General features: G+C 28.8%; 1 protein-coding gene and 1 long non-coding RNA gene across 2 annotated transcripts in view; both read right to left on the reverse strand.

Moving 5' to 3' along the window:
• The window catches only part of LOC111382111 (serine/threonine-protein phosphatase BSL3-like), a 15,588-nt gene extending 15,449 nt beyond the window's left edge, over positions 1-139 (reverse strand). Inside the window, exon 1 of the mRNA XM_023005982.1 lies at positions 19-139. Coding sequence (XP_022861750.1) covers positions 19-139 — 121 coding nt within the window. The remainder of the gene's footprint in view (positions 1-18) is intronic.
• An 11,911-nt stretch (positions 140-12,050) lies between these two features.
• On the reverse strand, positions 12,051-13,211 carry LOC111382115. The gene is made up of 2 exons (XR_002700461.1): positions 13,108-13,211; positions 12,051-12,378 (listed from the first exon to the last, which is right to left on the reverse strand). It is a non-coding gene; the product is annotated as an uncharacterized LOC111382115 (long non-coding RNA).

Raw genomic sequence — 13,211 nt, forward strand, 5'->3', positions numbered from 1 at the left:
TCATTCCATTGGAAGTACTTTGTCTTCCCCGGATTTGAGGTAACACCAGTCCATTTTCTCCAACCAAAGCATTAATTGTTGAACTCTTCCCCACATTAGGATACCCAACAAATGCAACAATTTCTCTATGACATGACATTGTTGGGAAAAATGAGCGATTCGTGTGTAGATAAATTATGGATTAACATAATAATTTTACACATAAGCATATGTAATATAATTCAGCAATAACAAAAACATATGAAAAGGGTTAAAAAAGGAATAAAATAAAAAAATAAAATAAAAAGCAAGTCTTAGGGAGTTACGTCAATGACACTGTTCTAAAGTCGTATTGTCTCCCTTCATGTGGATATTTTCGACAATACACGACTTCAAGATAGAATTCAGGTGACTCACAATTGGTTCTTCTTCTATAGGTACAACCATAAGGAGATAAGTAAATGAATCTTTATTGAGTTGTCAAAATATAAGAATATAATATAAATTGTATAAAATGTTTTTCTTCCAAGTTATGTTTTACACAATGAAAACAACTCCCTTTTATGGGGGCAGATTCCAACCCCACAGTTCATCTAATATTATGAGCTTTAAATTTTATAATCAGACCTAAAGATTAAACAGCAAAACTAAAAATTAATAAGTTCAATTTTGAAAGGTTGTAACTTATTTTTGTTGTATACAACAATCCTCTGCAAGTTTTAAACTTTAAAATAGATAAATATATATAATAGTGGCAACGTTATGATGTTTAATGAGTGTAGATGTCATTTGGACTTGAATTTTATTTAGTGATAACAATTTTTATTTGAAGGAGCCATAATGGGCTAAGCCTTAAATTAGGTCCATTTGGCCAAATTTCAATTATTTCACACACAATATAAATTTAGGCTCTAGTTCATAGCAGATAGCGCTCTTAATGGCAATTTGCTTCAATCTTGATTTTAATAAGAGTTTCTAGAGAATAACTCAATTTCATAGTCACGGCCTCATGAAATTCTTACATAGATGAGTCCTCTAAGAGTGCATGTGACCCACACCTCATTCGGGGTTAAACCTTTCATAACATCACATTATTATTAGCACTATTACCATAGGAATGAACAAAATATAAGTAGTACTATTACAGGTCCCACAAAACGGATTTTTTCCACCACATTGAACCTTCTTCGTGGGATCTCCAACCACAAAAGTTGGGTTACTTCTAGAGGTAACCCCCTATGGGCTTAAGCCCATTCTCCTAGACGATTTATTATTTCCATTACGGATTATAATTTATTTCATATCCCTCCTTGACTATAAATTCATAACATCAATTTCCATAGCTCTTAGTCTCTGCTTGTACATCAGCATGTCATCTAAGAACTTTCCAAATATTAATGTTACATATTTAATTATAATAAGATAAACAAATGAAATTTAGAAATTGATTTCTAGTAACACGTTCAAACAAATTCATCCGTTCAACTCCTATATTCACCTAAAAATATACAAATTTCATTTTTAACACTTTTCAAAAGTGAGTTTTTCCGGTTAAGAATAATAAAATATAGAAGGTGCATCAATATGAAATGTAAACACCCCCCACATTCCAAAGATATCCAACTCTTGGAACTTCCTCACTATATTCTAAAAATGAACTATATTATTATTATTATTATTATTATTATTATTATTATTATTATTATTATTATTATTATTTTCTTAACTTCTTTGTGCATATAGGAAAGGATATCGGTCACTATAGAAAGGAGAAAAAAAAAAGGATGGCATCTAATTCATAATGTGAAATTCAGTATATATGACAATCAATATCCTACATAATCAATATGATATAATTAAACAGATTTCCACTTAATCTATTTGACAACACTTTTACTTACCTAGCGATTATTTTAGTCAAAATATAAGTATTTACAATTCATTAACTTGGACAGCATAATTGAATACAATAATACTCATGTATTACAAAACACTAGAAAATAAAAATTAACATAACCATAAAGTATCAAATATGGTTTGACAACGATGTTATAAGTAAACATGTCTTCATAGTCATAAAATAGGTTTTAGATACAAAATATTTGCAATTTTGAACATAAATTAATTTTCAAATACACTACTTCAAATATTCCGCAGAAGAAATATTGTTTCAATTAAATAAAGTCACATGAAATTCTAACAAATGTAGAAAATCCAATTTTAACATTTACTAGCCATTCATTTTAATAACTTAATACATGAGGGCTCATGTAAAACTTAAAATAATTAAATGCCTAATAAGTTATTATAATTATAAGAATTGAAGCTTTCAAAACATAGATCAAAATTAATCATTCTACATGGTAGTATTATTATTATATTATTTTAACATCAAAATATGAGTCACATGGGCTTGTTTGAGCCACAATATTTTCAAAAAATATATTTTTCAACAGTGATTTGACATCATTTCAACCATACATTTTTCAATAAAATAATATTACACGCAAATCTAAAATTTTTTCTTATTTTTTAACTACACATTTCTCATTGATTTGACATGAATAATGCATTTTTTCCTAAAATGTGGCTCAAACATGGGCCTAAATTGTATAATAATAAATTACTATTACTCACTGTAGTTACAATTGACCTTTTCTAAAATATTAATTTGGCACATTATTGAGGGTTAATCTTTTAACCTTTGTTTAAAAAGATACAGAATTCCTATGTAATTAGAATATTCGAATCAATTCACGTGCATGACAAAACTCTAATTTTTGGTTATAATATACTATGATAATTATGAATGATCATTGATAGAAGACACATTATTTTCAAATAGAAATCCACAAATATCATACCACTAAAGCTTGACTGGTATTTCGTAAAATTTCGCATCCTAGATTGGTCCTCAAGGCCTTTCAGCAGATGTCTCCAAAAATTCTCAATAACTTTTCAAAAGTCTCCCAAATTATGAAAATATGCATGTGCAAGTATTGGAGCATTGTCATGAGTCCTCATCTAAACTTAGAAGTAATTTTATTCATTCATATGCTCAACGCTTGATACAATAGTTAATCAAAACTTGTATATGCAATGGGGTGTGCACTTAAGTATATCCAGTCTAACCTACATGGGTATAAAGTGTTTTAAAGTGTAGAGTTTCAATTAGGCCCTGTTTGATAGGGAGAAGTTCCATGAAAAATTAAGTGTTTATATAACTGCATCTACCATGATCCATAAAGATTTGTAGTTTTAAATGGGATGTGGATAATGGGTTCTATATAGTGAGTTGTTGAAAAATAGTCATCTTATACCGACTAGTTTGATCCATTAAATAATTCTGAAAATGATTATTTTAATCAATGAAGCCCAAAAGTCAAAAGGCCCCAATCAATTTTTTTTTTTTTATTATTATTGCGTGGGATTTGACCCGAACCCTCAACTTCCCACACAAATTCTATACTTTCCACTAGTTGGACACTTCATCTAAATGAGTTATTTCTTTCACACATTATAATTATTGTATAAATTATCCAACAATCCCCCACATGAAAGAAATAAGATAAATATAAATATTCCTTTGGAGTACGGTAAAAATCACCCAGGCTTAGGCGTCTATCGATTTGAACCTTAGCTTTGTGTATTCTATCGAGCTTGTTAACTGTAGAGTGAACTTGTATTGAACTCTACAAGTATAGCAACAAACAGAACACGCACATGACTTATAAAATAATCATTGAGTGCTCGCGGTTATGTTCATTTCGCCATGAACTTTTCCAATTTCTTTGAGTGCTCTAGAAAATTAGCTTCAATTCTCATGGAAAGCGGCCCCACTTCCATGCTCAAATAATTGCTTCTATCAAGGGCGCACTATATCTAAACACCCCACTAAATATTAACTATAGTAAGCATTAAGAACATTAGCTCATCTTCTAATCGATACAGTTGGTACTAGCATCATAGGGAAGGGTTTGGAATAAATCTAACGTAGTACCACCACAGACCACTCCAATAACTTAGTTTTTCCATTGAACCTTGACCGTGGGATCTTCAATTGTAAGGTTGGATTTCCGCTATAGGTGATCTAGTTTGTAATAGGCTTTAGTTCTATCCCCTAGATGTTTTCTTAATTAGCTTTCTAACTAATCATTTGGTTAATGAGTCAGCAATATTATCACTTGATTTCACATGGTCAATAGCTATAACCCCATCCTTAAGCAGCTGATGCATTGTGCCTCTTACGAATATATCTAGACTTTCTATTATAGGATGAATTTTGAGATCTTGAAATAAGTGCTTGATTGTCACAATGGACAAAAAATAGCTAGAAATGGTTTAGACTACAAAGAAACATTCATAAGAAAATTCCTTAACCATTCAGCCTCCTTACCTGCCTTATTCTAAAGTTATGAGCTCAAATTCCATAGTAGATCTCGCAATGCAGGTTTGCTTAGTAAATTTTCAAGATACAACATCGCTTGCTAATGTAAAAACATATCCACTCGTAGATTTACTTTCATTGGTGTTGAAAATTCAATTAACATCACAAAATCGCTCAAGTATAATAGGGAATTTGGTATAATGTACTTCCTAGTCTATAGTGTATCTCAAATACCTCAAGATTAAGTGACGGCTTATATCATAAGGTGTTTTAGTAGGAATAAAATTGTACTGATTAAAAATGTTAAGCACTTTTTCTACATAATATGATTGGATTAAAATAATTCCTACGAAATATTTTACTATTTTAATTCTTAAAATAATATCAGCAACACCCAAATCTTTCATTTCGAAGTGCTTTTTCAAAAATTGTTTAGTCTTATTAACATCATCTAAATTAGTTCTCATTATCAGCACATCATCGACATACAAGCGAATTATCACACCACAATTATTTTTAAATTTGCTATATATTTACTATATATGCATTTATCTGCTTCACATAATCGCTTGATGTCAAAATTGTATCAAATTTTTCATGTCATTATTTATGAGCTTGTTTGAGGTCATAAAGGGATTTTTTAAGTCTACGTATTTTATCATCAAGGCCTTCTATAAAAAAAAAACCCCAGGTTAATTCATATAAATCTCTTCTTCTAAGTTTTCATTTAAAAATACAATTTTAAAATTCATTTGATGTATAATAAAATCATATAACGAAGTAATAACAATTAACATCTTAATAGAGGTAATCATAGTAACAAGTGTGTGAGTATAAAAAAAAGTTAACTCATTCATTTTGTCTATAGCTTTTAGCTATAAGTCTTACTTTAAACTTATTGATCGAACCATCAGGTTTAAGTTTTTTCATAAACAGCCTTTTACACCCAATGGTCTTACATCCTTTAGGTAAGTCTACTAATTCTCAAATATTATTAGATGTAACTGAATCTTTTCACTATCTCCAACTTCCTTCCAAAACATAGAATCTGGTAGAGACATAGCTTTACCAAAAGTACTAGAATTATCCTCTACTAAGTAGGTTAGAAAGTCAGCACCGAAAAAAGTGGTGGTCCTAGGTCTTTTGCTTCTCCTAATTTCAACTTATTCTAATTCAATAGGTTCATCTCTAACATTAGAGGAATACTAAAAGAATTACTTTATCCTTCGAACCTTTCTTTAAAAGAAAATTTGTTTTAAAAAAATTCAACATTTCTAGTTTCAAAAAATATGTTCTTTTCGATCAAATTATTTTTAGAAACAATGACTAAAAATTTGTAGGCGTTACTGTAAAGAGCGTAACCTATAAAAACACAATCAACAGTTTTCGGACCAAGTTTAATTCTCTTTGATGCTAGAGTAGAAATTTTAGCTAAATACCCCCACACTTTAAGATATTTATATGAAGGTGTTATAACCTTCCATATTTCATAGGGGGGCTTATTTTTTTCTTACTTAAAATTCTGTTAAGAATATAACATGCAGTAGGAAGGGCTTCCTTCCACATATTAAAAGATAATTCAAAAGAGTTTAGCATTAAAATGACTATATCCTCAAGAGTACTATTTTCCTTTTAGCTTTACCATTAGATTGGGGAAAAAATAAGGTGAGTAGTCTCATAAATAATACCATTATCAACATTGAATTTAGCAAAAGCACCTGTATATTATTCTTCCCTATCAGATCTTAAAATTTTTATAATTTTGTCTAGCTGATTTTCTAATTCAGTTTTACGTGAAATAAATTTTGAATAACTTTCATCTTCCTCTTAAGAAGATAAATGTAACAATATCGAGAACAATCGATAATGAAAGTTAAAAAATACTTATTTCCACCACGAGTAACATAGCCTTTTAAATCACATAAATTAAAAAGTATTATACTTAAAATTGAAGTATTTCTATCAACATGACGAAACGATTTTCTAGCATACTTAGATTCAACACAAGTTTCACATTTTGTATTTGAAAAATTATCCGTTTTGGGAATACTTCCCAAACTCCTTAATTTTTTAATAGAAGTTATATTAACGCGTCCAAATCTAACATGCTAGAAATCAACAGAATCCAACAAGTAAATAGATGAAGTAGATGCTTTATTATGAATCAAAGAAACATTGAGTTTAAACACTCTCATCTGCATACCCTTTCCCAACAAAAGAACTACCCTTAAATAGTACAACTTGTTTGCTCTCAAATACAATCTTAAATCATTTTTGACTAAGATAAATCCAGACGCTAGATTTTCCTAATTTCAGGTACATAAAGGGTATTCTTCAAGCTAAGGATGTTTTTAGAAGTAAATCTTAGTGTCACAATTCTTTTTCCCTCGATTTTGGAGAAATAAGCATTTTCCATCACTAGCAGGAGTGAACGAAGAAAATGCACATCTCGTGCAGCAAATGTGTTTGGTTGCTCTAGAATCTACCCATCAGTCTGTCATGTTGCGTACTAGAATAATATTTATCACCATAGTAGAGAAACTTCCATCATCTACTACATGCGCTCGATTATTCACAGCTTTTTGTTTCCTATTTCTGCAATTCTTTGCAAAGTGAACTAGTTTACTACAAACAAAACAGTAACTAACAATTTTATTTTTAAATTGAGATTTTAACTAATTATTCTTTCCCATGAATTGTTTTCCCTTATTTCTGCATCTAAAGTTCTGACCTTTGGTAAAAGTTTCAACAAATTTCTTACTACTAGAACGTCCTTAAATAAGATTAGCCTTGATGTCCAAATTTGGCCTTTACCTACATTTTGTCATTCTATTGTCCTCCTCAATTTTAATTCTGATAATCATCAGATCCTATAAGGATATTTATTTTCTCTTATGTTTCAAACTTTCTTATACTCTTTTCAACAATGTGGTAATTTTTCAATTATAGTGGACAATTGAAATCTCTCACAGATTTTGCATACCTCTACAATAATTTCATGGAATATAATATGTAATTCTTCAACTTGATTGACCACAGTTCTAATGTCATTTATTTTAAATCTAGAAATTTTTCCAAAACAAATTTCTTAGTTCCAACATTTTCGACAACATATTTCTTTTCTACGTAATTTTATAATTTTTTAGCAGATTTACATTATCAATAAAAATCATCTAAATCTAACATCAAGTAATTTAGAATATAGTTTCTACACATATAATCCTTATGTTCTCAATTAGCCAAATCTTCTATTTCAATATCAGAAGGCTTATCAACAATTGCAGAAAAAGGGTTTGTCAAATTCAATAGCATCAAAAACTTTAAAAAATTGTCAAATAAAATCACAAATTCATTTGTCATCTCTTAAAATACTTTCATCAAATAATTTGGATTTTTCAAAACACTGAGGAATAGATATATCTACTGAAAACATGACAAGTGATTATAAATGCAATTTCACTTAGGAACATATATATCTACTACAAATATGACAACTAATTATAAATGCAACTGCACTTTAGAGTGTTGAAAAATAATTACTTACAAAAACTTGCAAAATAGTAAAATGCAAAATAAAATTTATCGATTGATCGAGTCTCATGACAATACGATATCTTAAAGTGAATTTGCCCACTGATAACTGCTACGATCTATGTGGACCATTAATCCCAGGTTACAACGATCACACAAACCACTTGTATAGCAATCACAAATGGTTTCAAAATTTCAAATGTACTCCCAAAGAAAATGTAAAACTCGAGTTTAAAAATTACTGAATATGGAAATTATAATTTCGTTTTTTGATGTATTTTCAAAATCATATGAGTATTTATATAGGCAGAATAGATATCATTTCCTCCACATGATCCAGAAAGATTTGCAATTTTTAATGGAACGTGGATAATGGGTTCTAAATAGTAAGTTGTTGAAAAATGATCATATTATACCGACTAGTTTAACCCATTAAATAATTTCGAAAATGATTAAAATAAAAAATAACTATTTTAATCAAGAAAGCCTAAAGGTTCCGATCAAAGACTTTTTTATTATTGCATGGGACGTGACCCGAACCCCCAACCTCCCACACAAATTTCACGTTTTCCACCGCTTTGACATTTCATCTAAATTACTTATTTCTTTTCCATATTATATTTAGGCCCTGTTTGAGCCATATGTTTTGAAAAAAAAATACATTCTTAAACAGTGATTTAACATCATTTCAACTATATATTTTTCAATAAAATAATATTACACATAAATTCAAATATTTCCTTATTTTTTAACTACACATTTCTCATTAATAAACTATTTGAAAATACATTTTTATGAAAATAATGTGGCTCAAATAAGGGCTTATTGTATATATATCTAACAATCTCATCATGAAAGAAATAAGATAAATATAAATATTATTTTGGAGTATGATAGAAATCACGTAGGCTTAGTGAAGAAAAAACTGTGACCTACAAATTTTTCGAATTGTGATGGTAAAGTAATTTGTGACATAAAATTTCTAATTTATGATCAAAAAATTACAAGTGACTAATTAAATTGTTCATTTGTGACTAAATTGTATAGATCTGTTATCTAAATATAATTAATTAATTAAATCATAAATAAATTTTAATAAAAATATGATTTTTTGAAATTTGAAACTTTTTTTTTCTTTTTTTGAAATGTGTATACCCAAACTCATACTTTTGAAAATTTTCCAAGTAATAAAGTAGACAAACGAGTTCGGATTGTCAATTCCACGATAAATGATTATTCAATTACAAAATACTTAAATTTAATTTTATCATATTGTTGTAGAATTTTAAGATATTTTCATTATTTGAAAAATATTCAAATTTATTGTGTTTAATTGTTAAAATTAAATTAGAATAAAATTTGGATTTTGTAACAAAAAATAAAATAAATTTAATTAAATCAATTTTCCAACAAAATAGACAAAAATTGAAAATTTAATTAAATTTATTGTCTACTTCGTTGCAAAATCCAAATTGTAATTTAATTTAGTTTTAATAACGAAACACACAATAAATTTGAATTTATCAAATGATAAAAGTAGTTTAAAATTCTACAAAAATATGTTAAAATTAAATTTAACTCTTGTATAATTGAGCGATCATTTTGGATTTTGTAACAAAAATACAATAAATTTAATTAAATGAATTTTGCAACGAAATAGACAAAAATTCAAAATTTAATTAAATTTATTGTCTATTTCATTGCAAAATCCAAATTGTAATTTAATTTAATTTTATCTACGAATGACACAATAAATTTGAATTTTTCAAATGACAAAAATAGTTTAAAATTATATAAAAATATGTTAAAATTAAATTTAACTCTTGTATAATTGAGTGATTATTTTTCGTATGATCGACAATTCGGACTCATTTGTCCACTTTATTACTTTTAAGCTACTCATTTAATGAGCAATCAAAGACATTTTCAAAGTTTAGTGAGCAATAAAAGTTAGTTCAAGTTTTTAGTGGCCAAAATTTGATCACCTTAAAGTTCAGTAAGCTAGCGAAGACATTTTTCAATATTTAGTGAGCAATCGAATATATTTTTCTTAAAGTTTAGTGAGCAATCTTCAACATGACAATTTGTCAATGTAACGGCGGGGTGCCACTTGTGCATTTTGTTAACCATATCACTAATCCGTTAAAGGTTTGAAATGGATATTATATCAGTAAGTAACATATAACGTTTGGATAAGTTTGATGGCCAAAATCCGACGTCTTAAATTTTAGTGAGCAATTGAAGACTTAAACATAAGTTCAGACACCAATGTAAATATGTTTTGCCCAACGCAGGGGTGGTGTAGGAATCAATTAATAGCGAGTTAAATTGATGGAATATTAGCATATAGGCCCGTAATGTTTGAGTTTTATTTCATCTTGGTCCTCATCTTCAAATCGTAGAATTTACATCCCTAATCTTTCATTTTTATAGTACCAATTTTACCCTTGTCTAAGATTGTATTGAAAAGACAATATTACCCTGTTATGTAAATAAATAACGGAAAAAAGGACAAAAAAGGAAAAGCAGAATCACTCCCAACCCCAACTTACTCCCATCAAATCAAGAAGGGGTTCAACCTTTTAAAAAGAATGTCATCAATTCTTATTTTTTTTTATTTAATTGTTTGTTTATTTGAACATAAATGTTAATAAATTTGTAGATTGTCAATCACTTTGACTGGGCTTAGTATTTTGCAGTTTATTGAAAAATGTTTTCAACCAATTCTCTAAAGGATAATTGGACCAAAACAATCACATCATTTCATTTTGACACAATACTCAAATCAAGCAAGTCTGTAGAAAACAATTCATTTTTATTATTATTAAAGCATTGTATGTTCAAATAAATAAAAAGGAATAAAAATAAACAAATAATTACAATCGTAATCTCAAATCTATAATATATTAAATATCATATTTTTTGGACGATTATAGACTCACTACAATTCAATTATTTCAATAATATCTAAATTTTCATTTTTCAATATGTATTTAATTTACAAATTATAATAAATACTACAAAATTCTTGTTCGTGCATGTATTCCATATATTAAATTCTCAATTAATTAATATTCGCATTCATTTAGTCAGTATTAATTAGTATTTCACATTCAAATTCAAGTCCATGTCCCTATTATTAATTCTCGATTAATTAATATTCACGTTCATATAATTAATATTAATTAGAATTTCACATTCAAGAGTTTCATTATTCACGTCCATATATGTTAATTAACATCCGTTTTCACTTAATTGAAAACTAAATTATGTTCATTTAGTCTAAATGATTTGACATACATTATCACGTATATATTCCTTGGTACTAATTCTAAATTAACTAACATTCATGTTAATTCATGTATCGTATTTGCCATTCATCTTCATTTATGCATTAGTTGTAATTTTAATACTCACATTTAAGTGCATTTTACTATTTACTTGCATGCATGATAATTAGCCTTTTATTTTTAGATGCTTGCAGTTTTCTCAAATTTAGATCAATATGGTGAATGGAGCAGTCAAATATTACTTTTACTGTACTTATAAAGTATTACAGAATAACAACGTATAATGCAAGTTCAACTTTAAGTAGTTTCTTCTCGTTTGGTAGGAATTTTGATAATTGATTTTTTGATCGTTAGAGATAAACTAAGTCCTACCTCTAAGAGAATAATTCAAATATAACTGTTGGAATAGTGAAGTAACGATGAAAAAATTATTTTTAATTGACTTAAAATCTATACCAAACAAGCACTTAAAAAGTGCAAATAATCCCAACTAAAACTAAAATGAAACAACAAAAGAAAAAAGAAAACCCGAAATTCTTCTCTCCATCCCACCCTACGCCGAACCACCTCCGTCAAACCGAGATGAGTTTTTTTTTTTTTTTTTAATCAATTTTGAATGTAAGGGTAAAATTATCTTGTCAATAAATTTTTAGCTTGCCAATTACTTTGACGTGGGTTCGATATTTTGCAATTTATTATAAAATGTTTTCGACCAATTCTCTACACTACCATAAGTTCACTTGCCTCCTACGTGTATTTTTTCTTGTACATATTACGTCATGTATAGTTCGATTGTGTATTTTTTCGTGTACATATTACGTCATGTATAGTTCGATAATCCTCTAGAAACTCACTCACGATAATAAATACAAATGAACCAAAAGAATACAATAATAAATAATCTTTTTCAACAGTCTCACCCCCTCATTCCTATTTCAAGAACACACCTGTCTATTTAACTACAAGCCCTGGTAACATCAAAAAATAATCATCTTCTCACATAAAAAATTGCACTTTTTGTACAACAGACTAAAGCTAAACACTAATGATCAGCCTGCAGAGTAGATTTGGAAGGCTTTAGGCCATTGCCATTCAATTTAGATTTATCCTTTGCGGGCTTCTGGCCAGTAGGCAAGCTTTTGACAGCAGTTCGACTGGGTTGCCTGGTTGGTTGAGACCCCTGATTTAGCCCTGGTTGATTCGCTAAGACCCACAGTTAGCAAGACAATTAGTGTACATTTGCTCATGTGCAATATCTGAGCCACAGCATAGTGTGATAGATAAACTCATAAACAGGAGGGAGTTATTAATCAATGTATTAAAAATGATAATAATCATGGATACTCGTGACAATCTAGAATTTTATGGCTTTGAAGATTTCAATGAACTCTATAATTGCATGATCACAACACAAGGTGTTTAGCAAGTTGAACCAAGAGGATCATGGATTGCATTAAGGAAGGATGTAGAAAACTGAGTCACATAAATATCCACATTAGAGGCAAGAAAGAACGAAGAGCATGTTTGGATAAGCTTAAAAATAATTTTTTAAGAAACTTTTCGTTGCTTAACATATTTAGAAGTTAGAACAAGTTACTTAAGTTGAAAGTAACTATTACCCTATTGTCAAAATAAGAGTTAGCTAAGCTTAAAAGTAAGTGAAGGTTGCATATAATTGGATAACTTATCAAGCTTTCAAGTACAAAAAAAGTTACCCCCCTAATGTCAAGAAAACAACTTAATTCTAACATCGATCAATTTAAATAATTATCTGAAAATTTCTTTACTCAGAAGCAAACCTTTCTTTTTTAATCTTAGCCAAACATGCTCAAAATGTCCTGTTATAAAGCAGGGTTGGCTAGCTTTCCAGGACGACATTATCTTCAGAAAGAAAAAGGAAAGCATGATAGAGAGACTGACCGCAGCTTGGCAGAGACAATTGCTTCTTTCCTTGTTTATTTGAAAGGGTTGATCTCTCTTTTGGATTGCTATGCGATCTTGAACGAGCAACAGGTTTAGAGGTA

This window comes from Olea europaea, unplaced genomic scaffold (assembly GCF_002742605.1).
Source record: "Olea europaea var. sylvestris unplaced genomic scaffold, O_europaea_v1 scaffold2437, whole genome shotgun sequence".
Classification (NCBI taxonomy): domain Eukaryota; kingdom Viridiplantae; phylum Streptophyta; class Magnoliopsida; order Lamiales; family Oleaceae; genus Olea; species Olea europaea.